Below are 25,156 nucleotides of genomic sequence, written 5' to 3' on the forward strand. Positions count from 1 at the left end.
GATGATATCCGTTTGACCTATGGGAGCGCCATCTAGCGGTCCAGCCTTAGCACCATCTGGTTTCCCCCTTTATGGTATACAAGTTTCGTTCTTTGTAGTTTTTCCGTTTGACGCTTATTTCGTGAGATATTTGGCCCTGTCACGATCAGTGGACCACCCTGTATATTGGACAACTCTATTGTCCAGTGTTATTGACAGTCTAGGGCCCCGCGTAAAGCGAACGGAATCAGCTACACGCTGTTGTCCAAAGCTCCGTCGTGAGCACCTAATGAAAGCTAAGAGCTACGCCTTGTGTTTATCACTGCTCTCTTCCACGCCGTTAGGAGACTTCTGTAGAGCAAGATGATACCCGTGCTGCAACAACGCGAACGGGACACAAGAAATCCACTTTTTCTGGTCCCGCGTTACGCGCCATGGAGTAGTGTCAGGAAGTAATGGCTCTCCGCAGAAGGATCGGATCCGCGCGAGTGGGATGCCATCGGAAAATCGCGAGAAAATGGATGCTGGGCGTCGCGTCGGCGTCGTGGCCCTATAAGGCATGCGCGGCGGGGCAGAGTGCGCGGGGCGCGCCGAGGCGAGCAGCCGCCGGCCTCTGGCGGCGCGGCGCGGCCGTCCTCCCCCCCACATAGACCCGTCCGATCCGGTCGCGCCGGCGCAGCGCGGCGGCCACGGCGCAGCCGCTCCGCGCATGCGCCGCCGGCTCGGCCCGAGCGGCCTTCCGCGCGACCAGTGCCGCTAGGAACCTGCGAGTGTGAGCAGTGCCTTCCTGCCAGCTCTGCTCTGAGTCGCGACCATGAGTGATCCCAACCCCAGCACGCAGAGTATAGCGGACTACCTGGCGCAGTTGCTCAAGGACAAGAAGCAGCTGGCTGCTTTTCCCAATGTCTTCATACACGTCGAGAGGCTCCTGGACGAAGGTAAGCTGCCGCCACAGGGGGAAAATCTAGGACGGAAACATTCGCGTCGGATGTCAGCGGCGCCTCCTCTGCGTGGGTGTGTGAATGTGCGCGAGTGCCGTGGTGCTCCTTCGTCAACTTCGCTCTCTTTCCTGCGTGTGCATTGTTACGCAACCGCTTGTGCAAGGTCTTCATTTTCTATTCGGTGGTATTCCTGTGTTAGTGGAAGGTGGTGTGCGTGCATGTGCAAGGCGGTGACTAGGGCCGGATCATATGATGAGTATTTTCGCACCTCGGCTACGTCACGTGCTATTCTTAGGACAAGCGAGGGCGCGCAGCTGCAACGGTGCGACGACGCTTCCGCGAGCTTCAAGGGCTTTCCTGCTACTGTGTGCTGTGCTCCGGTGGAGAGAACCCAAATACGCATATCTCAAGACTGTGGTCCCACAAGTGTGTTCCTGTCGGCAGTCGGAGATGCGCTCGTAATTCCTGTTAATGCAGCAACGGGGTCACTACAAGTGCCTAGATTGACGTATTTTTAGGAGATACGCGCTTCTGCTCGTTCCGCCAGATGGTGAGAGCCTTTTTGAGGACGAAAATTGTCGTTCGTGCTGCTCCAGTATGTAGTTAACCGCAACTTAAGGCCAGAACTTTTTTCACGTCGTTTCATACGTAACATTGCATAGAGGTAGCTTTCTTTTCCTTACCGTTCCATTCTAGTAATCACCACCACACGCAAATAGCTTTTAAAAATTGCGTTGTCGCTAATCGTGTCCGTCGTTAATAGGGCCTGCGGATAGTCCGTGTCACTTACTGCGTACTGACTGTGATATTCTTTTTCCTTTGTCTTGGGCGATTCGGAGAAGGCAGGGGTTGTGGGCGAGATAGGCGGACACAAGGACGGGACGGGCGCGCGCACCCCGCCGCATTCCTTAGCGCTACTGCCTGGGCGGCAGCCATCTTGAGAGGAGTGCCTGTCTGCTTCCCCCCTCCCCTCTCTCCCGCTGCCAAAGTCTCTCTGTTCTCTCCAGCGCAGACTACAAAGTGCCAGAACCGAGCGACAGGTTCAGTGTAGAGTGAAAACTGTTGCTTTCTTGCCTGCGCATACACAGGATGGTAGGCTATTTGAATACGTCAACAGCCAATGTGGAGAGATGCAATCTACGCGCGCAACTTAGAACAGTTGTTTGCTCCCCGTTTTTCCCTGTTACTTTCCCCTGCTGTTAGAGAAATGGTGTAAAATCTCGAGTATCTCTGTTCTCCGCATAAGCATATGTAAATTCTAGTGTTTTTACGCCTTCCACGTGTTTACAGTGCCGCCACGAACATTTTTCTAAGAAACGCCTAGGCGGTGATACTGAAGGACAGATATGCATAAGGATTGTGTCACTTCCGCTGCCTTTATCGTAGACCGGCACTTTTCTTTTGTTGGCGTGCTTTTTGTGTGTTTTATCATATCGTACTCTGTCCGATTTGCGATCAGGGTTGAGATCAGTTATGATATTCCAAACCTGTCCACTGACAAGTTCTATTCCAAAACGTCTCTGATACGGTATGCAAGTTTACAGAGAAGTCACAAACAAGTAAGAATATTCCAAACAACGAGAACCCGTACGAATGGAATAAGTAATCAATAATAGATAATGTTATCCGAGAATGAAGTGGTGTCACGCCAGTCTTCGCCGAAGGACGTGTAGACAGAGCGCATTTTAAGATAATTCCATTCGGATTAAAATTTACATTGCACGATCTGCGTAACACCGAAGAGACCATCGTAGATGCTTTTAAGTGCGAAGCTCTAGTTCTCACACGGTTTATTTTTACGCTGCGAAGAACATGAGAGATCAATTCCGAACATTTTTCTCTAGTGTTTTTACTTGCTAATCTTGACGCGAAAGTGTACAGAAACTAAAGAACTTCGTAAACAAATCGCTTTTAGTTCTGCTGTTGTATAATTCTGTTGCAGCTACGCGTCTTGAGCAGGTGGTACAATATTGCTTTTACAAGTCATCAGTTTGGGGATTTTCGTCTACTCAGCAGTTACTAATGCCCCTATTTCTAAGTCGGAATTTGGCACTGCGCCACCGGTTCTGAATGCGTCACGGAACAAATGAATGGTACGAGCCGATGAAGCATGTAGAGCACTGTCAAAAGAGTTTAGTGGCAGTGCTGTCCGATGGCGTGTTTTGACGTGCAGCCTCAGTGAATGTAAGTTCCAGAAGTGTCAGTGCTCAGCTGACATTGCGTGACGTTGATATCGCTGAACACTGGTGTCAGAAGCGAGGGACCTGTCGCGTGTAAACACGCAATGTTGTACTGACAACAGCTTGTGCTGTGCCCGGCCGTAGGCGTAAGCAACGATGCGCAGTAGAGTGATAGTGAATGTCCCCAGGGATCCTTTTGCTGTTGCTCTGCCTTCACTGTTTAGTAATTTGCGTAGATAGCTCATAGCCGGCTGCGGTTTATGCATATTGTGCCGCCGTAAATCTACGTAGGGTTATTATGGTTGGTCTTACCTCAACATGTTCATAGCGGATCAGATATTATTAGATTACATGTCAGAACAACGTAAAGAACTGTGTCTACATTCACTCTTAGGGATTTAAAGGAACCGTGACGGTAACAGCTGGTGGAGAACCAGTGTTCTGTGGCCTTTAACTGATACTGCGGGAAAAAAGCAGGACACAGAACTTGGTTTACACCCTAGTAATTTTATGATGTGACTCCTGATGAGGGACCAGATTGTTACTTCAACGATGTCTTTGCAGATTCATTATCACGTCTTAAGAGTCAAGACACGGGTTGCTCAATTTGCGTGATGTTACTGCAAACTAGAAAATAGACGCCATCATATTAATTGCTGAAATGATGTTGCTTTAATAACTACTTTATGTAAAGAAGTTGGCTGTTTTCATCTTAAACGGACTCCGACATTAATTCCAAAACATGCGCCTTACAGTTTTCCACAGTTAAAAGATTGTGGAATGTTGAAATAGTCGTGGTGAAGTAAGGAGAGAAACGGAGACTCATAGAAGCCAACCATCTTAACGCAGCACACACATGTATTTCAATATTCTTGTCGTTCCCAATATTTTATTTGCAACAAGGTCAACAAGCACGACAAACCTCTTGAAAGAAATTGGTTTCTTGCGCTGCCCGTCTTTTTATATCGATTTCATTTTTATTATTTCCATACAAAATAAAATTTGTGTAAAAATGGCTTTTTATGATCTTTTGCCTTAGTGAAATATTCATTATCCAGTAACTTGTAATTAAGTATAAAGATATTATTTGACAGAGAAACCAATTTTTTTAATAACTGCTAATTGCGCGGTTGCTTCGATATTTTAGTTGCTACACATCTAATACGCAAGAAGAGAGATACATAATTCTTCAAAGAGTGCTAAAAGTCTGAATTGATTGATACTTATTACATCACCTGTGCACATAAAGGCTGGACGTATTGAGTGGCGTAAATAGTGTGTGAAGGTTTGTAAGTAGTGTTGTAATTATGGTGGATTTAAGAGTCATTGCCTACTTGTCCTACTGAGCGGAAGGTGATGTTATAAAATTATTTTCAGAAACTGTTGTAGACATTAGCCCCATTCATTTCTGAAAATAATTTGTATAGATGAAAGTGTAGGCTTTCTTGGCGAATTTCGGTGACGAAGTTTTCATGGAATGTACAAAGAAAGTTGTTACTCGATTGATATACCAATGTTTCTTCCGTGGTTTGTGTTATTCAAATGGTTCAAATGGCTCTGACACTATGGGACTCAACATCTCAGGTTATCAGTCCCCTAGAACTTAGAACTACTTAAGCCTAACTAACCTAAGGACATCACACACATCCATGCCCGAGGCAGGATTCTAACCTGCGACCGTAGCAGTCACGCGGTTCCGGACTGAAGTGCCTAGAACCGCACGGCCACCGCGGGTTTGTGTTATTAAAGCGCATCTAAACCACTACTGATTTGATGGCCTCCATCCTCACTGCAGATGTCTCCTTTTATGTAGTTCATTGCAGCACATCTGGAAAAAAAATCCCATGTCGAAGTTTCTAGTTTTGCGTGTTTATGCTGACAGACTCAACGAAAAAGATTAGTGGTTTGCTATCGTTGTCTAGGAAACCAGACTGATGGGTATTTACACTGAACCGAATTTCTCTTTACGTAGCTGTAATTGCCCCTTTATTGTCCGTGAAAATGATGTAAAATGTATGTCGGACTTCAAGAAACGATTAGTATAATACGCTGAAGGTGAAGTTGTCTCGGTGTTAGAAAATTTCTCTCGGTAGTGAGGTGTTTAGAAATACCTGAAAACCGCCTTCGGTCTGGAGGAAATCTGTTTAAGGTATCATTGGGTCCTTGAAAACAGGTGTGTCCGTCCGCATTTGAAAATTCCGCAGAAGTTTCCCCAGGTGACGGCAGTTTTCAGGATAGGATCCAACACTACCAAAGTCCCAACAACGTAGAAAAGTAAATTTTAAATTATTTAGTAAATTCTCAGAGCATTTCTGTGTTCAGTTACTGATTTCTCCAATTTTTGATTTATTTTCATTGTTTTGTTTGCAGTGGAGTTTTCTAGGAAGAAGCTGTCAATGAAGCGAACAGTGTCACGCACATTCTACATGCCAGTGCCAAATATGCTTTCGTTTTTCAGTATTAGGGTAGGACTTCGATGGTTACAGAAATTCATCGTATTATTTGCCCGTTTCTTAGCGTTTAGCCGAAAACTGGACGTCACAGGATATAGTGCTGAGCTTTTAATACGAGTTCACATGATTCGGTACACGCTCTCCATGTTCGTTAGCTTGGTTGGAAATGAGTTTGGAGATAAAATTCTCCGCTATGACGTATGAGCCAGTATTTAATGGCTCGCTTCTGCGAATGCATCCCAAGGGTTAAGGATAATAATGTTTTGTGTAGGCGGTCAATGACAGCTTCAAGAACCTTCTTAATTAAAGTGACTGTTTCTGGTCAGTTTAGGACCGTTTACGTGTTATGTGAGAATTCATTATCTGAGCTTCATCCGTCTACTTTTTCCACTTGAATAAATAACCTGGTAGAGTCTACATCTGTATATCCCAAGCTTCCTAAACTGAATGTTTAAACTGTGGTATTCGTTCCGCCTTTCTCTCTCCAACTAACCCATCCTGGTGGGGGTTTCGGAGATACCAGAAATATCTAGGAATCTCTTTAACAAGTGCTCATCTGCGGACTGTCTGTAGTTTGTTTCCACGGATAGTGTAATCGAACAGTAGTGGATTTCTTCTCCTATTTACACGCAATACTTTACATTTATTTACGCTTAGCGTCAACTGCCAGTTCCTGCACAAAACCATCTGTCCTCCACAGGTCTTGGGCATATGTTTTGTGTTGCGCAGATCTACTGTGATAGCCTTCGTTGATCTGCAGCTCAGTCACAGTATGCGTAATTCTATCAGTGTTTTATTTAAGAGCTGACAGCATTTCCCGGGTATTCATTTTGCCAATTTTCTATCCGAAAAGGTAACAAAAAATGAACTTTTTTAGTGAAGTATTTCATTTCCATATATTCGTGAAAACACATTTCAAATTATGAAACCACCGTAAAAAGAAATACAGGTAAAGTATAAATGTATAAGTACAGTATGCAATTTACAAAACATCATCCCAGACAGTTCCCGTATGCTGGGCGCAGCTGGTTGGCGTGTTTGCAACACGATTTTGTAGAGGTCTCTGTGCCAAAGCCTCTTCATAGCTCTATAGACGGCTGCTCTTTTCGCCTACAGCCATTTGCGCTTCGCAGTTGAAAGCTGTCAAAAGCTCCGCCACATGTCAGGGATTTCGTTGACTAATCTGTAGGAGTGTCTTAGTAGTAAAGAATAGATGTAATACAACTTCAGCCATTATGTGGCATTCTTTTCACATATATGAATCTTTATGACGTCATATCCTGAACTGTGTGTAGTACCATGATATGTAGGTGCATTTAGCGGCATATGAGTAAACTGCTGGCGAAATTTATTGCGAATACAGTTAGCAGCACAGCAGTTATACATTTAAACGTCATGCATGATGATGCGGCAGTTTTCAACGCATCTCATTGTTTATGACGTCATATCTACATCTACATTTATACTCACCCAACGGTGTGTGGCGGAGGGCACTTTACGTGCCACTGTCATTACCTCCCTTTCCTGTTCCAGTCGCGTATGATTCGCGGGAAGAACGACTGTCTGAAAGCCTCCGTGCGCGCTCTAATCTCTCTAATTTTACATTCGTGATCTCCTCGGGAGGTATAAGTAGGGGGAAGCAATATATTCGATACCTCATCCAGAAACGCACCCTCTCGAAACCTGGCGAGCAAGCTACACCGCGATGCAGAGCGCCTCTCTTGCAGAGTCTGCCACTTGAGTTTGTTAAACATCTCCGTAACGCTATCACGGTTACCAAATAACCCTGTGACGAAACGTGCCGCTCTTCTTTGGATCTTCTCTATCTCCTCCGTCAACCCGATCTGGTACGGATCCCACACTGATGAGCAATACTCAAGTATAGGTCGAACGAGTGTTTTGTAAGCCACCTCCTTTGTTGATGGACTACATTTTCTAAGCACTCTCCCAATGAATCTCAACCTGGTACCCGCCTTACCAACAATTAATTTTATATGATCATTCCACTTCAAATCGTTCCGCACGCATACTCCCAGATATTTTACAGAAGTAACTGCTACCAGTGTTTGTTCCGCTATCATATAATCATACAATAAAGGATCCTTCTTTCTATGTATTCGCAATACATTGCATTTGTCTATGTTAAGGGTCAGTTGCCACTCCCTGCACCAAGTGCCTATCCGCTGCAGATCTACCTGCATTTCGCTACAATTTTCTAATGCTGCAACTTCTCTGTATACTACAGCATCATGCGCGAAAAGCCGCATGGAACTTCCGACACTATCTACTAGGTCATTTATATATATGGTGAAAAGCAAGGGTCCCATAACACTCCCCTGTGGCATGCCAGAGGTTACTTTGTCTGTAGACGTCTCTCCATTGATAACAACATGCTGTGTTCTGTCTGCTAAAAGATCTTCAATCCAGCCACACAGCTGGTCTGATATTCCGTAGGCTCTTACTTTATCAGGCGACAGTGCGGAACTGTATCGAACGCCTTCCGGAAGTCAAGAAAAATAGCATCTACCTGGGAGCCTGTATCTAATATTTTCTGGGTCTCTGAACTGTGACAGGTAGGTGGTTCTTATTCTCACAGCGATTGTTGCTGTGGACCAAGTTCGGTTTAGGAGCAAATATCTACGAAAGATACATACATACACACATACATACACACGTTTCTATAATATTTACGGATAACACCATAGAATGGTTCACTTTTTGCAAAACTTGTTAATGTACGATGCTTTTATAATTGCTTCTCTTATAACGTGAAAATTTTCCTAGTCCGACCGAGATCAGTTGATTAGTGTGAATTGCGGCTATTGTAATGAAGTTAGTTGCTGCCGTGTATGCTGAGCACGCGGTGGAACCGTACTGCCGTAACGGTAGCGACAGCCTCCAGCAATGCGCCTAACGGTGACACAGTGGCCTGAAGCCAGCACGACACCTGAGCTTCATCGCCAACTTCGCTCGCTGATCAACGTTTTTATTGAAGCTGCTCGCTACTTCTTTTGAACAGCTGGACGAAGTTCAACAACACAATTTTCACGAACCACGACGCCACATCCTGAGAAGACTTCGGCGAATGTCTACACACTAACGTGGCTAGTGACGTTGGTCACGTTAGAAAGCACCGTGGACACTCCTTTTCACGGATTCCTGCAAGACGTTATTCCTCTGTTACTTTTCAGCAAACGAGTTTCATCCAGAAGCTTAAGGCACGTGACCTTTCCGTTCCGAGCCGTTATCAATACTTACAGACCCGGAAAGGAAGAGAATCGAAGCGTTTGAGGCGTGATTTTTCTAAAAGGATGCTCAAAATTAAATTGACTGATCCGTTGAGAAATGAGATGGTGCTTCGCAGAATCTGCGAGGAAAGGGTTACTTGAAAAACACTTGACTAGAACAAGAGATAATGTGATAGGATGTGTTAAACATCAGAGACTTACCTTCCGAGGCACTACAGAGAGTCCTAAGGGCACGAAACTGTAGGATAGGAGAAAAAATAAAGAACGCTATATGGAAACATGTCTTCATTGTACGTAATAGTCGTACGTACTGACCGGCTTATTCAGTTGACTAATATTCAATCTACTTATTCTCTGGGAACCACTGTACACTTGGTGACATATATTGAAATTTGTTCAAAATGGTTCAAATGGCTCTGAGCACTATGGGATTCAACATCTTAGGTCATAAGTCCCCTATAACTTAGAACTACTTAAACCTAACTAACCTAAGGACATCACACACACCCATGCCCGAGGCAGGATTCGAACCTGCGACCGTAGCAGTCCCGCGGTTCCGGACTGCAGCGCCAGAACCGCTAGACCACCGCGGCCGGCGAAATTTGTTCACGTCCCATTCGCTGTTGGAGTGTGAGATGAATGATTATTTCATTCTGAGCTGTTATTTGTCTTCCTGTACCTCCATGATACAGCTAGCAGCAGTTATTCGGAGATGATGAGGCTAGCACATGGGAGAGTAGCATGGAGAGTTGCACCAAACCAGTCTTCGGGCTGAAGGCAACATCATCAAGAATATCAAGGTTTGTAAGTCGACAACTGAAAAGTATTGTAATCTTCTAAGCAAGGCTTTACGATGTGTACAACATCTTTGACTGCCATTCGCATCTTCTGGCGTATCTGTTCCTTTCTTACCAGTTAGAAGAAGTCATTGGTGTGACATCCTCTTTGCAGCACTCAATGTAGAGTGTCAGCTCGGTCTGATTGGGTTCAAATAGCTCTGAGCACTATGGGACTTAACATCTGAGGTCATCAGTTCGCTAGAACTTAGAACTACTTAAACCTAACCAACCTAAGGTCATCACACACATCCATGCCCGAGGCAGGATTCGAACCTGCGGCCGTAGCGGACGCGCGGTTCCAGACTGAAGCGCCTAGAACCGCTCGGCCACACTGGCCGGCAGCTCGTTCTGATTCTAATTCCACACACTAGAGCAATATTCTAGTATGACCCTCTAAATGTTTCTTGAACGATCTCACTCTTAATCAACGGTAGTTTTTCAATATCCTATCAATAAATCAAAGCATTCTGTTTTCTGCACGTACAACTTTGCTTTGCGGTCACCCTATTTCACATGTTGTTTGCTATTAGGTATTAGTACGAGTCGACTCTACCTGCTACTCATCAGATTGTATAATCAAACGGCACTTCTTGGAATGCAGTGTTCAACAGTTTTCTGTGTGAAGAGGTAGTCGTAATTGTTTGCAATGTATATTTTGCCAAACGCTTCAACTATTTGGTACAATTTTTATTGGTTACAACATTCTCGTAGGCACTACTTCCCGCGCAATTATGAATGTATGACAGTAGAAATGAGTCTTTCACTTCCTTGGTGTACATAGCATACTTCTTCCCGTCGTCCTGGTACATGGAAGATTAAAAATTCATCGTCGCAGATAAACATTGAAACGTACCATAAACATAAATTAATCAGGAATATCCCAGAACTAAATGACCACGAAATAATTTTCTGTTGTGGGTGGCGAAGAGAAGCGATCTAGATGCCATTCCAACTGAGGCAGTTACTCAATAGTGTGACCTGGCTGCTCGGTGTTGCCAGCTCTGACCAGCCAGTAGGCGGGCCCTCTCTGCAGCACTTAATGTGAAAGGGAAGTGCCTCACCCACTAATGAGCTTCGTAGCAGACGCGGAAATTCCACGTTTCCTTCGTGCTGCGGCAGCGGCGTATCGTTTGCCTCCCTGCAGTCGCTATCTGCTCATAGACCCGTATCTTGTCGAAGAGCACCGTGTCTGGAAGCACTTGGCTGCCCCATTTTTAGACCAAATGTTGTCGTCCGACGCCAGGACTGCATGCGAAGAGAACAGTTGGAGCGATTTAACGTCTCCCCCAAAAAAAGCCGCCCTTATCACTACCACAGGAAATTCACGTTTGGGTAGTAAAAGCCGTGGTTGTCACAGGAGTTCGGTTCTCTCTAGAAGTTGTTTAGGGACTCGACGATTTGAAAAGGATATTTTACAGTCTACTGCCACTGCCTGACATTACACTATCTGTTCTCGAGAATGCGTTGAGTATTCCGTACCGAAGACCTAATATTACATTAATGCATAGCGATGTACGGAGAACAGGAGTTTCTAGAGTCCACAGTGAAAACAATTCGATGTATTGTTGATTTATTATTATAGCTCGAGGCTTCTTTAGGGCTACATTCTACTGTTGACTAACTTGAAATTTAACCAGATTTGACACCTGTAACTGAAGTTGAATAGGACGTAAGTTTCTTTATGATGGTCTTATTTTAGTAGTCTTCTTTATTGGTATGTGTCTTATGGTGAGCGCTCTTCCGTAAGCCACTCTTCTAGTGACCGAGCAGCTCGAAGGCTTATTCCAGCAGGCACTGTAACACTGTACTCAAACCAGTTCTTGCGTAATATCTGGCGACGCAAGCTACGTCGCGCCCACTACTGTACTATGCTTCTCCGTATCGATAACGAACTACAGATCGCCTTGTGTCAAATGTTCATTAAGGTATTGAGCATCTGAAGAACAGCTTTAACTGCATTTATGTCGAGCACTGTGTGTTTGCCCAGATTGTTTTTCTCCATAGATTAAGTAACTGAAAGCCGGCCGCGGTGGTCGAGCGGTTCTAGGCGCTTCCGTCCGGAACCACGTGGCTGCTTCGGTCGCAGGTTCCAATCCTGCCTCGGACATGGATTTGTGTGATGTCCTTAGGTTAGTTAGGTTTACGTAGTTCTGAGTCTAGGGGACTGATGACCTCAGATGTTAAGTCCCATAGTGCTCAGAGCCAATGCCTAAAATTTTGTGGTAGCTGATAGATTTTTTTAATACTCATCGGACGATTGTGTGCTTGCTGATGAATAAAGCATGAGTTCACTATCAAGATGTTTTCTTTAGGGCAGTATCTCGGAACAAGGAAGAGTACGCACCAGCTAATTACTGAAAAAGTGACAAACAGGGTTACGAGTGTAACTTTCTCGTATGTTAAGTGTTTCTGAAGGTTCAAACGGCTCTGAGCACTTTGGGACTTAACAACTGAGGTCATCAGTCTCCTAGAACTTAGAACTACGTAAACCTAACTAACCTAAGGACATCACACACATCCATGCCCGAGGCAGGATTCGAACCTGCGACCGTAGCGGTCGCGTGGTTCCAGACTGTAGCGCCTAGAACAGCTCGGCCACCCAGCCGGCAGTTTCTGAAGGGTGACGATATTTTCGAAGAACGGAGCAATAATGATAGAGTACTTGGTGCACACACGTGAGAACGTACCGAAAACTCAATTTTAGATGAGAAAATATGTAACTATGATTTCAGTTGCGTCTCGGTGGATGTAAACGGTGACACGCACCATACGTGTTATTTAGGCATAACTAAGATTCACAAAACGAAACAAATGTGAAATAGTAGTAATATGTCCATCAGAAGTGTTTTGCCTAAAAGTAAGACATTAAAAGTAAAGGGCAGCTTATTGGAAGCTAAGCCTTATTTTCAACGTCATTTCAAAAGATTTGTTTTTAATTTTGTAATGCCTTCAACAGCACATTACATTCCTTCCATAAGTAAAGTCCAAATACTTTTTTTTTACATCCAGTTTCCGAGCATGTACAGGCGTTGTTGAAAAATAAGGCTATGCCAATTTTACAACTGTTTGTAGTTTGTAGGTCACTGTGTAAAAAGTTCTCACTCGTTTCTGTTGTTGACCTGTAGTCGGGACCGTATCCTTGCACCGTCTGTGATTCGAGATTACGAGCGTGTGGTGCAGATGCTGCGACTCCCGTAATGAAGAGGCCAAAGTTGAGCACTTGCGCCAGGGGTCAAGTCTGTATAAGCTCTCGTTCTCCTAGTCTGTGCTCCAAGTGGCTGGCCGTGATTGCGACTCAGCTGCTACCGGACACCGACAGAGATTCCACTATTGTTCTCCAACTCTTTCTCTAACGGTGCCGGCTGTGGCAGCGACGTTTTCTGAGGCGCAGAATGTGACACCCACATCTTGATTGTCCCTACAAGTGCGCCCTCGAAGATCTATAGCTACAAAAGATTTCAGCTAAGAGTCGAAAACCTTAGAGAATATGACAAGGATGAAAGAACATGCCTGAAAATTCGCCTGGAGGTGGGCCGGTTGTGGCTGCTCCTTGCCTTGCACTTGAAGTTTAAATCCTTCTCCGTACTAATCCTACCCAATGTGCCTTTTTCCTCATAGAATAATTGATGCAGATACGGGATCTGACCCCTGTAACTTCTCTTTCTTGTCGTACTACATAGGTTCGTTCAATAACTTGTCATCAGCACGTCTTTAACATGCTTAATTTTCTTCAATTTTATACGGTATGATTCATTTTAATATCTTCCCAGTTCGGAAGTTTAGTTACGCCCATTGTTGACATAGTAACGATACAAATGGTTCAAATGGCTCTGAGCACTATGGGACTTAACTTTTGAGGTCATCAGTCCCCTAGAACTTAGAACTATTTAAACCTAACTAACCTAAGGACATCACACAGATCCATGCCCGAGGCAGGATTCGAACGTGCGTCCGTAGCAGTCGCGCGGTTCCGGACTGAAGCGCCTAGAACCGCTCGGCCACCGCGGCCGGCCAGTAACGTTACACGATGGAAGTTATCATGTCAATGTAGGTACATAACTAAAACTTGTAAGGTGCTTGTGGTAACACTATTCGCTAATATTTTGTGTTGGACGTCTAAGGCTAGTACAAGGTATAATATTGGTCAACATAATAAGGAAGCAACTATAGAAGCTATTAGATTCAATTGATATTCACATCAGGATGAAATTAAGTTTCAAAATAATCGGCAATCGTGGTCAGTGTTTTCCTTTTTATTATTTTTTAGATGTTTTGTGTATTTTATGCAAGGCTGAAAATTCCTCCGTTTGGTCAAGTAACTGGGACTTGCGTTTGCATTTTGGAGAACAGTACAATCTTGATTGTGGGTGTGTTGGCCTCAGTACATTTCCCGTGATAAAAATTGAATCCTTGTCGTAGTTATTGGTCCTTAAGAAAAGTTTTATTTTCGGAAATAATATAAGAGTATCATAAAGTGTAACGACACTTTGTCGTTTGTTGCGTCGAATTCATTGCCGTTGTTAAGTGTGTGTAAATCGCCTTCGAATGTGGGAATCTTAGCGTTGCAAGCCCTAGTGAGCAGGTAAAGGCGACAGAAATGTAGCGAACTTGTCGCGCGTTGTTAATGCAGCAGTGTGTGGATCAGAGCGACATTTCCTCCGTTATTGCTACTGATACTGGCTGTAGGACCCGCTTAGAATATGAGCACCAGTATTTTCTTCCGGTATTTGAACGCGCCAAATGTTAGTCACTTTCATCGATAAATTAGAGGATTCCAAGTTGGTCAGTTTGTCGCGAATTTAATGCATCTCCTCAGCTAAAAGTTCTATTTGCATATTGATCAAATGTGGAATGTTCAATACGACGACACGGTGTAACAAAAATTGTGTATTGTTTCGTTTGAGTAGCGTGTGCATGGGAAGTGGTAGAAGCGGCCCAAATAATATATTAATTTCATATTCCTAGTGTGATAACTTCGCTTGATGTCAAGTCTGGGTAGTGCTTCTCCCTAAGTAAAAGTTATTGCATGGCGAGTACCTGCATTTACATGGTGTTCATAAATTATACTAAATTAGTAACCTTTAATTGTTAACAAGGTAAGTGACTTACAGAAATACGCATATATGGTACTATGCTTTCCGACAGGTCCAAAAAAAAAAAAAAAAAAAAAAAAAAAAAAAAAAAAAAAAAAAAAAAATTTTGATCTAGCAGCCATTATGAATTAAGACACGAGGAATTACAGATCTTGGCTGCGAGTGGGCATTGACTGAAATCAATGGGGAAAGTTGGAAATTTATGCCAGACCGGGATTCGAACCCAGGTCTTGGGTAGGACTCCTGTCTCTGGATGACGCAGTGGTCAGAACATCTGCCTCGTAAGCAGGCGACCCGGGTTCGAATTTTGGTCCAGCACAAATTTTTAACTTTCCCCGTCGATTTCACTCGCAACCAAGGTCTGTAATTCCTTTGTGTCTTACAGAAATGTTTGATAAAGCACTGAATGCAGTGTAAGCTCAGGTTTTATTCCTGCTTAACACTTCTAGTGCCTTATTTTCCCGCTATGTGGCATGCGGGAATGGGCTATTCCGACAGTCATCATGGAGTCGTATGACTATGCAGAGCGTGCGCAGTGTTGTTCATGGTTTCATCAATCCAAATACGCTGGTACAATTCAGAGACAGTTCAGGACTAAACATCGTAAGCCACCACCCCAAAGAAAAACTGTTGTTAATTGGTGCAATCGTTTCACAGAAACTGGCTGTATATCGCAAAGGACGTCCGGTAAGGGTCGACCAGCATCTCTGGCGCAACAGTTGAGTAACTTCGGCAGTGTTAAACTGGCAGTCCCGGTAAATCAACGACACGTGCCGGCTTAGAATTGAACATGCGTAGTGTTAGTGTGGAAGGTATTAAGAAAATGGCTGTCATTCAGACCCTACAAATTGGGATTGTTGCAAGCTTTAAGAGAAAACGGGCTGAGTTAATGTATAAATGTTTAATGGATTGCGTGCTGAAGATGATTTTCTTATTATAACTGTTTTCAGTGACGAAACCACCATCCATAGCTGCGGCAAAGTGAATCGGCATAATGTTCGGCTATGGGGTGAGAAGATACCATGTACACGTAATCGAGCACGTACGGGACTCACCTAAGGTAAAATGTATTTTCCGCTGTAAGCTGTAACAAGATTTACTGTCATTCATCTTTTACCGAGTCAGCTGTAACTGGACTGCTTCAACATTATCTAATGCCTCAATCACAACAGGATATGGGCACAGAATTTATTTTTCAGCAAGATGGCGCACCACCACATTATCACCGTAAAGTTGTTGCCTATCTCCATAGAAATGCGCCGACTCGGTTTGGACGTCACGGAACAATACCCTGGCCTCCACGATCACCTGATTTAATCCCAATGGATTTCTGCATATGGGGTCACATTACCAACAAAGGTTTCTTCGACGAGTTGCCACAGGGGATAACACAAGCAGTTGCCACCATATGTCAAGACTTGCTTCATAGGATTTGGCAGAAAATTGATTACAGATGGGACATTTGTCGTGCTACAAAAAGTAATTACATTGGACGTTAAATAAAACTTGGACATATACTGCATTCAGTGCTGTATCAAACATTTCTGTAAGTTATTCACATTTCTCACAATTAAAGGTTAGTTTTGTATAACTAAATTATAAACACTGTGCGCTTACTACGTTAAACAATGTACAACGGGTAGTTTCTCATGCTCATGAAGCAGTAACAAAACTTTTGTAACGCTTACCTGCAGAAGGTAGACAACATTCCATTAGAACTACTGACAGCCTTGCGAGAGCCAGTCCTGACAAAACTCTACCATCTGCTGAGCAAGATATATGAGACAGGCGAAATACCCTCAGACTTCAAGAAGAATATAATAATTCCAATCTCAAAGAAAGCAGGTGCTGACAGACGTAAAAATTAGCGAACAATCAGTTTAATAAGTCACGGCTGCAAAATACTAACACGAATTCTTTACAGACGAATGGAAAAACTGGTAGAAGCCGACCTCGATGAAGATCAGTTCGGATTCCATAGAAATGTTGGAACACGTGAGGCAATACTGACCCTACGACTTATCTTAGAAAATAGATTAAGGAAAGGCAAAACTACGTTTCTAGCATTTGTAGACTAGAGAAAGGTTTTGACAACGTTAACTGGAATACTCTTTCAAATTCTGAAGGTGGCAGGGGTAAAATACAGGGAGCGAAAGGCTATTTACAATTTGTACAGGAACCAAATGGCAGTTATAAGAGTCGAGGGGCATTAAAGGGAAGCAGTGGTTGGGAAGGGAGTGAGACAGGGTTGTAGCCTCTCCCCGATGTTATTCCATCCGTATATTGAGCAAGCAGTACAGGAAACAAAAGACAAATTCGGAGTGGGAATTAAAATCCATGGAGAAGAAATAAAAACTTTGAGGTTCCCCGATGATATTGTAATTCTGTCAGAGACAGCAAAGGACTTGGAAGAGCAGCTGAATGGAATGGACAGTGTCTTGAAGGGAGGATATAAGATGAACATCAACAGAAGCAAAACGAGGATAATGGAATGTATTCGAATTAAGTCGGGTGATGCTGCGGGAATTAGATTAGGAAATGACGCTTAAAGTAGTGAAGGAGTTTTGCTATTTGGGGAGCAAAATAACTGATGATGGTCGAAGTAGAGAGGATATAAAATGTAGACTGGCAATGGCAAGGAAAGCGTTTCTGAAGAAGAGGAATTTGTTAAGATCGAGTATAGATTTAAGTGTCAGGAAGTCTTTGCTGAAAATATTTGTATGGAGTCTAACCATGTATGGAAGTGAAGCGTGGACGATAAATAGTTTAGACAAGAAGAGAATAGAAGCTTTCGAAATGTGGCGCTACAGAAGAATGCTGAAGATTAGATGGGTATATCACATAACTAATGAGGTATTTAACAGAACTGGGGAGAAGAGAATTTTGTGTCACAACTTGACTAGAAGAAGGGATCGGTTGGTAGGACATATTCTGAGGCGTCAGGGGATCACCAATTTAGTATTGGAGGGCAGTGTGATGGGTAAAAATCATAGAGGGAGACCAAGTGATGAATAGACTAAACAGATTCAGAAGGATGTAGGTTGCAGTAGGTACTGGGAGATGAAGCAGCTTGCACAGGATAGAGTAGCATGGAGAGCTGCATCAAACCAGTCTCTGGACTGAAAACAACAACCAGCTGCAGAGGTTGGAAAAAAATTTCAACGCACAGCGATAAACGCGTGCTTGAACATAAATGCAGATGCTAGCCAAGCCTGTAGGTTGCGCTGTTGCGTTTGACCGCGAACGGCGCCTGTGCCATGTCATCATAAAGTTCCAAGTCAGTGTTGTTGAGAACTGCGTCCTATGTAACTTTGACTGCGCTGTGTCGAAGATAAGTGAATTTGAATGTCGACAAACCGTTGGTGCTCATATGGTAGGTAGCAAAAGTGTTTGATGTTTCAAGAGGCACCGTTCCGAAGACTTGTACTACGTACGGGGATGAAGGAAAACGTCTGTTGCGTGATCCTGACAGACGGTCATTGAAGAGAAGTGTGACCAACGATAAGAGGACTACAGCTGTAAAAGTCACTGCAGAACTGAATGTCGCACTCGTGATCCCTTTCAGCACCATAGCAACACGAAGGGAGCTCCGTAAGCAGGAAATTGTAGGGCGAGCTGAAATCCCAAAATTGCTAATCAGTGACACAAATGCCCGTAACAGGGAAACGTGGTGCCGAAGCCATGAAACTTGGGCCATGGAGCATTGGAAGAATTTCATTTCGTCAGATGAATCTTCTGTCCTACTTCCGGTCGAGCTTACGTTCCAAGAGTGAAACGTGGCGGAGGTTCGGTGATGATTGGTGCAGCCGTATTGTATATTCCACGGGCTCCACTGTTACTCTGCAATTTTTATTCCCCAACGGCATGCTGCGCTCCGAGCGCCATGCGGATATGATGCCTGTCATCTCGACTGCTAGTGATACGAGGCCGTTGGGATCCAGCACGGCGTTCCGTATTAGTCTCCTGAACCCACCGATTCCATATTCTGCGAACAGTCATTGGATCTCGACCAACGCGAGCAGCAATGTCGAGATACGATAAACCTTTATCAAAGTCGGAAATGTGATGGTACGCATTTCTCCTCCTTACACGAGGCATAACAACAACGTTTCACCAGCCGATCAACTGCTGTTTGTGTATGAGAAATCGGTTGGAAACTTTTCTCATGTCAGCATGTTGTAGGTGTCGGCACCGGCGCCAACCTCGTGTGAATGCTCTGAAAAGCTAATCATTTGCATATCACAACATCATCTTCCTATCGGTGTAGCAATTTTAATAGCCAATAGTGTATGAGTACTTTAGAAGAGTACAAAGCTTTAACATTCGTCGAAATAGTGTCGGTCAAGGTTCGTACAAAAAAAAAAAAAAAAAAGAGAAATCAAAGGAGCACAAGTATTCATCTGAAACAGACTGGCTATATTACACTTAATAAGTTTCGCACAAAACGAAATATCTTACGAATAAAATTACTTGGAATTGAAGCTAGTTTTTCTTTAAACATTTTATCGTCATCCTTTTATCAGTTACGGTACTGAAGATGATGATACACTATTTCTTTAATTTTTATGTTAGATATGTAATAGTGGTCTTCAGCTTAACCCTGCAACACTGTTACAGTAAGGCCTATCAAAGTGTTACGGGGCGTGGCCAAGAGAAAATAACTACTAGTTGAGGGCGGGATTCTGACGAGCGGATTTGTCCGTCTTTCAGCGCACTTTGATTGTGTTTTAGTGACATGTATAAGCGTCGGCGTATAGACAGCTGCGCTCTCACACGCACGGACAGACGACAGACAGAAGGGAATGTGTGTGGGCTGCGGGCCGGCGATAACCCCTGTGACGTAGCGGTCGCCTATCGCGCCTTCTTACCGCCCCTCGGCGCAGCAGCCCACATCACTCCCCTTACTCAGGCTGATGTCACTGCTGCATTATCTTGCGTCTTTGTATCTGGCATTGGTGCAGCACGGGTACATAATCGTTCGTTTTTTCGTTTGGTAATACCGAGACTGCACGAAATAATGAGTGTAATGTGCGGCCTAACTCCAGAACGGCTCATTTCCGACCTACGGTTATTATGGAAATTTCCTTCGATTCGACGTCCCCGAGATTCGGACTTCATCATCAGGGTACTTTTCTCCGCCCTGCATCTTCAATGAAGTCGAACTGCCTACATGTTGCGGCTTAGCTATAGAGGCCCATGGTCATGATGACGGAGAGTTGCAGCGATCGGCAGTGTAGTGACCGCTTTCAGTGCAGAGGCAAGATGAACGGCTTCTACCGCATTTCGGAATAGGGCGCCGCCCATTGAAACATGGATTCCGCCTCTGGTGAGACAACTCACTGGTGTTAGCGACTTGTGGAGTACGCATACAGTAGCTGATCGACTTGCCAGTGGACATTTATATGGGTTTTGACCACCCCTTGTCTTTGACTGCTTGCACTCTGAGTGTCTGTGGAGGAGTGGTAGCCGATTCTTCCTAAAGAGGCTAAACCGAAGGAGGTCTGGAGCGAAGTCGACGCTGTTAACTCATAGCAAAGGTGTTCCATCGAGTTGAGGTCGGGACTCCGGTCAGCCCAGTTTATTTCACGAATTGCATATTGTCAATAAACTACCCTTTCGATGCACATAAACTGCTGCACAATCTATATACAATTTATATACGCAAAATACGAAAGTACGTACGCGTAACTAACGACTTCCAGAAGACAGCCTTTTTTTTTTTTTTTTTCAGGTACCATATTTCAGGGGTCGTAATGCTGTTCGGAATACAGTCATTTGACTCATTTGGTTTAGCCAACTGCAGTAGGTCTTTAGTTTGATGCACAACCCGAAGCTTTGCACGTACCTAACTCTTCTTACAAGCCACTTAGCTGTTTTCGCATAAACTCATTCGTCAGTGTCGGTCATGGGATGAATTGATCTTTGTGACCTGTGACCATTTTTAAGGACTTTCCGGTATATTGTTTGAGGATTACGACAGACTTTTTAACGAATTTTTCTTCCGAATTCGTAACGCATTTCGTTGTTCCTCAATTCCCATCTGCGATGCAGCAACTATTTAATAACCAGTTCAGCCAAAAAAAAAAAATCCAAAATATGCAACATGTTGTTGTTGTGGTCTTCAGTCCTGAGACTGGTTTGATGCAGCTCTCCATGCATATAGTAAAGCTGCATGCCCTCGGGAAAAATTACGGCTGTAGTTTCCCCTTGCTTTCAGCCGTTCGCAGTACCAGCACAGCAAGGCCGTTTTGGTTATTGTTACAAGGCCAGATCAGTCAATCATCCAGACTGTTGCCCTTGCAACTACTGAAAAGGCTGCTGCCCCTCTTCAGGAACCACACGTTTGTCTGGCCTCTCAACAGATACCCCTCCGTTGTGGTTGCACCTACGGTACGGCTATCTGTATCGCTGAGGCACGCAAGCCTCCCCACCAACGGCAAGGACCATGGTTCATGGGGGGGGGGGATGCAACATACGTTTCAAAAATTACTGACACTTAATATTGATATTAAAAAGTGGTACGTAATATGTACAGTATGTTGCATACTTGATGCATATTTGATGCTAGAGTAATCATATCGTAGCCACGTTCGTGCACATTGTATTTTGTATCGCAGGTGTGATGGTTCTCACCGAAGCGCATTATAAAATAGAAATGGAATAAATAAAAACATAGGTGCAATTCCGACGTAAGCTTTCATAGAGTATATCATTTCACGTGCAGACGAGCTGCATTCCTTGTGAGTTTTCCTCACGGCATGTGTTCCTGTAGTCTCGCTTTGGTAAGCAGCAGCAGCAGCAGCAGCAATTGTTTCTTCCTCTTTCGAAATCATGTGTCTGTTTTCTTCAGTTGTGTGTACGAAAGAAGTGATTTCAGTCATGTATTTACTTCGTCCTCATTTACTTTTTGTATTCGTTGTATTCCGTGTATACTGGTCAGTTCACACACGACGTTCGCTGTCCACCAGCTTGGCCTAGATATTCTCTCACTGGTTCGGCGGTGTTTTAACGAGTAGTGCTCTATCCAGTCGTGAGTCGCATGTGTATAGTCTTCGTAAGCGTTGCAGCCGTACTAATCTAAAGTTTATTGTGAAAATTAGAAATGTTTAAAGGAGGACACGCTGGCCGAAGTGGCCAAGCGCTTCTAGGCGCTACAGTCTCGAGCTGCGCGACCGCTACGGTCGCAGGTTCGAATCCTGCCTCGGGCATGGATGTGTGTGGTGTCCTTAGGTTAGTTAGGTTCAAGTAGTTCTAAGTTCTACGCGACTGATGACCTCAGAAGTTAAGTCCCATAGTCCTCATAGCCATTTGAACCAAATAAGGACACGAATTAATTGCAGAAGAATGTAAAGATTGGTTGGAGCTGACCTGAGGGAAGCACAGTTTGGGTTCAGAGAACTGCGACACGCGAAGCAATACAGCCCCACGACTTACTTTAAAAGACAGGGAGAAATTTTGAAAGGGAACTGAAGGTCAACAAGAAGAAATAAAAACTTCATGGTTTGACCAATGACCCTATAATTCAGAGTCTGCAAAGGATTTTTAAGAGCAGTTGAATGCAATGAATGGTGTGTTGAAAAGGAGTCTTAAGAAGAATATCAACAAAAGTAAATTCAGTTGAATTAAATTATGTGACGAAGGAATTAGATTAGGAAATAAGAAACCAAAAGTAGTAGATGAGTTTTGCTGTTTGGACAGTAAAATGATGGCCGAAGATGTATGATGCAGAATGGCAGCGTTGTCGGGATATATTGACGGTAATGTGCAATTTTTACGGGCAGTATAAACTTACCCTAAGCAAGTTTCAGTTTCGCGAGATTGTCACTGGCAGTACGGCGAGTGCCGGAGCGCCTTGACAGTGCGATACTGTCCTTTGTACCGGGGCCTAATTGCTGGCACGCATTCCGACCAGCCGGACCGGACCAGGTCGGGCTGGACGCCATAAATCTCAGATCGGCGGCGCCCCATATAAAGGGCGGTGGCGATGGCGGCTCCGCCACAGCCAGCAACTATACTCGGACTTCTCATTTATTCGCCGTGCATAAACGTCGTTCCCAACTGAGATTCTGCTTGTGATATACGCCCCAATAAGACATACTTTGCCGTTAATCGCCAAACTCGTGGACAAGGAGTGCAGTACAAAGAGATAACGTAAGTCACGGGATAGTGACATGCAATTTTTCAAACGGCGGTAGTATCCCGTACACAAGGTGTAAAAAGGCAGTGCATTGACGGAGCTGTCATTTGTAATCATGTGATGCGTGTGGAAAGGTTTCCGACATGATGAAGGACGAGAGGAGCTAGATGCATGGGACATTGCATTTCGGAAATCGTTAGGTAATTCAATTTTTCGAGGTCCGCAATGTCAAGAATGTGCTGTGAGTAACAAATTTCAATCATTATGTCTCACCATGGACAAGTGGCCAATGCCCTTCACTTAAATTTGTATAGAATTGTCAGTGCCAGCAGACAAGAAATACTACATAAAACGACGACGTATCTGTTAGGGCAGTGCGGCGAAAATTGGGGTTAATGGACTACCTCAGCAGACGACCGATGCGAGTGCCTTGGCTAACAGAATGACATCGCCTCCAGCGTCTCTCCTAGGCTCGTGGCCATATCTGTTGGGCCATAGACCACTGGAAAACCTTGGCCTGGTTTGATGAGTCCCGATGTCAGTTGGTAAGAGCTGATGGTATGGTTCGAGTGTGCTGTTCACATGGAATGGGCAGGGTCCTCGCTTGTGTTCGGCTACTTGGAGACAATTGTCAGCCATTTCTGGACTTCATGTTCCCAAACAGCGATGGGATTTTTGTGGATGGCAATACGGCATAAATCGCCCGACATGAAACTTATCGGACATTTTCAAGATGCCGCGCTACGCAGGGCAAAAGGTCCGACATGATAATAGGAGGTATCCCTTGACTTTCTTCACCCCAGAGTGTCCGGTTTATAAGATAAGAGATGTTAATACACGAGAATTCTACTGTGAAATAAACACTTCCATATACAAGATGTTCCGAAACTAATCGTTCAGACTAATACAGAAGGTAGAGAATATGAGAACAAATATATTTCGACCAGCAACATATGGTCTCTGAAGTCAGCTAGTACTGTTAGGGAACATTTTGTTACTGATTTTGACGTAAGCTGTCGTGCCAATGTCACTGATTGGGAATGTGTACTGTCACTGACATATCCACAATTTGTATCTTTTGGCGCTTGTGAATTCGCGAGGTTCTCGGCCTCATGCTCAACCACAACGATTCGGCATTTATGTGTTGGCCGGCAGTCTTGGTGATAGGTTTATTGGACCGTACATTCTTCCATTCCGCCCCAGCGGAAGGAGATATCGCATCTTCGTGGAATCTGTGTTGCCAGAACTGCTGGGGATGTAATGTTAGACAAAGGACATACTTCCAGCATTATGGAGCGTCAGCCCATTTCGTAAGGAATCATCTGAGAGCCACGTTCAGGAATCGATGGATCGGGCGAGGTGACCATTTAGCCTGGCCACTCAGCTCACCTGTCTGGATTTCTTCCTCTGTGGACATGTGAAGCAGCTGGTCTGTGCAACCGCTGTAGAAACAGAAGAAGACCTTGTCTAGAATTACTATCACCGCTGGTACTATTGTGGACATGCCAAAAATCTTCGAACGGACGTCACAGTCATGGCCCGACGATGTACTGTGTGCGCAGAGACCAATGGTCGCGCATTGGAGCAGTTCCTGTGCATACTAATACTGTAATTAGCTTGCTAAAGTACGTTCTGTGTAAATCTTCCCTAGCTTCAGAAATTGTCGTCAGGGACTGTGTGTACCAAAATTCAATATATTTGATTTGATGTTCTCTACTTCCTTTATTAATTTGAATGAATAGTTTCTGGCTATCCCGTATTTATTTTTAATTAATACAATACGTGGTTATTACCATTGAAACCTAGTGAAAGAAAGAATAACCAAGTTACACTATTGGTGACCAAATTCTTGCGCAACTTCTGTAGCGTTAGGAGTCGCAAGCAGATCTTTTGTGGGAGATATCTGCACAGTTCAAAACCCAGTAGATGCTCCTGATCTGTGGCTCTCTTCATTCACTGTTGGTGATATCTACAGGATAGTGCTATTTCTGGACGTTACTGCAAGATCTTTAAACACGCGAACGAAGACAGTTGGCTCTAAGCACTATGGGACTTAACATCTGAGGTCATCAGTCTCCTAGAACTTAGAACTACTTAAATCTAACTAACCTAAGGACATCACACACATCCATGCCCGAAGCAGGATTCGAACCTGCGACCGTAGCAGCCGCGCGGCTCCGGACTGACGTGCCTAGAACCGCCCGGCTACCGCGGCCGAAACGGTTGAGTGATACCTATGCGATCCTGTTTCGCCAACGTGGGAGGGTTTCCGAAGGGAGAGGCGAG

At 44.3% G+C, this 25,156-nt stretch overlaps 1 protein-coding gene across 9 annotated transcripts in view; it reads left to right on the forward strand.

The window, feature by feature from the left end:
- Positions 1 to 708: 708 nt before the first annotated feature.
- LOC126482274 (protein held out wings) overlaps positions 709 to 25,156 on the forward strand; it is a 423,674-nt gene continuing 399,226 nt past the window's right edge. For 7 of the 9 annotated variants that reach the window (XR_007587623.1, XM_050106301.1, XM_050106279.1 and 4 more), the window contains exon 1: positions 709 to 917. Coding sequence is in view for 8 of the 9 variants with exons in the window: in XM_050106301.1 (XP_049962258.1) it covers positions 794 to 917 (124 nt within the window). In the remaining variant the exon portion in view is untranslated. The remainder of the gene's footprint in view (positions 918 to 25,156) is intronic. The other 2 variants (XM_050106262.1, XM_050106270.1) reach the window with 1 other exon arrangement.

The sequence above is a fragment of the Schistocerca serialis genome, chromosome 1, assembly GCF_023864345.2.
Source record: "Schistocerca serialis cubense isolate TAMUIC-IGC-003099 chromosome 1, iqSchSeri2.2, whole genome shotgun sequence".
Classification (NCBI taxonomy): Eukaryota; Metazoa; Arthropoda; class Insecta; order Orthoptera; family Acrididae; genus Schistocerca; species Schistocerca serialis.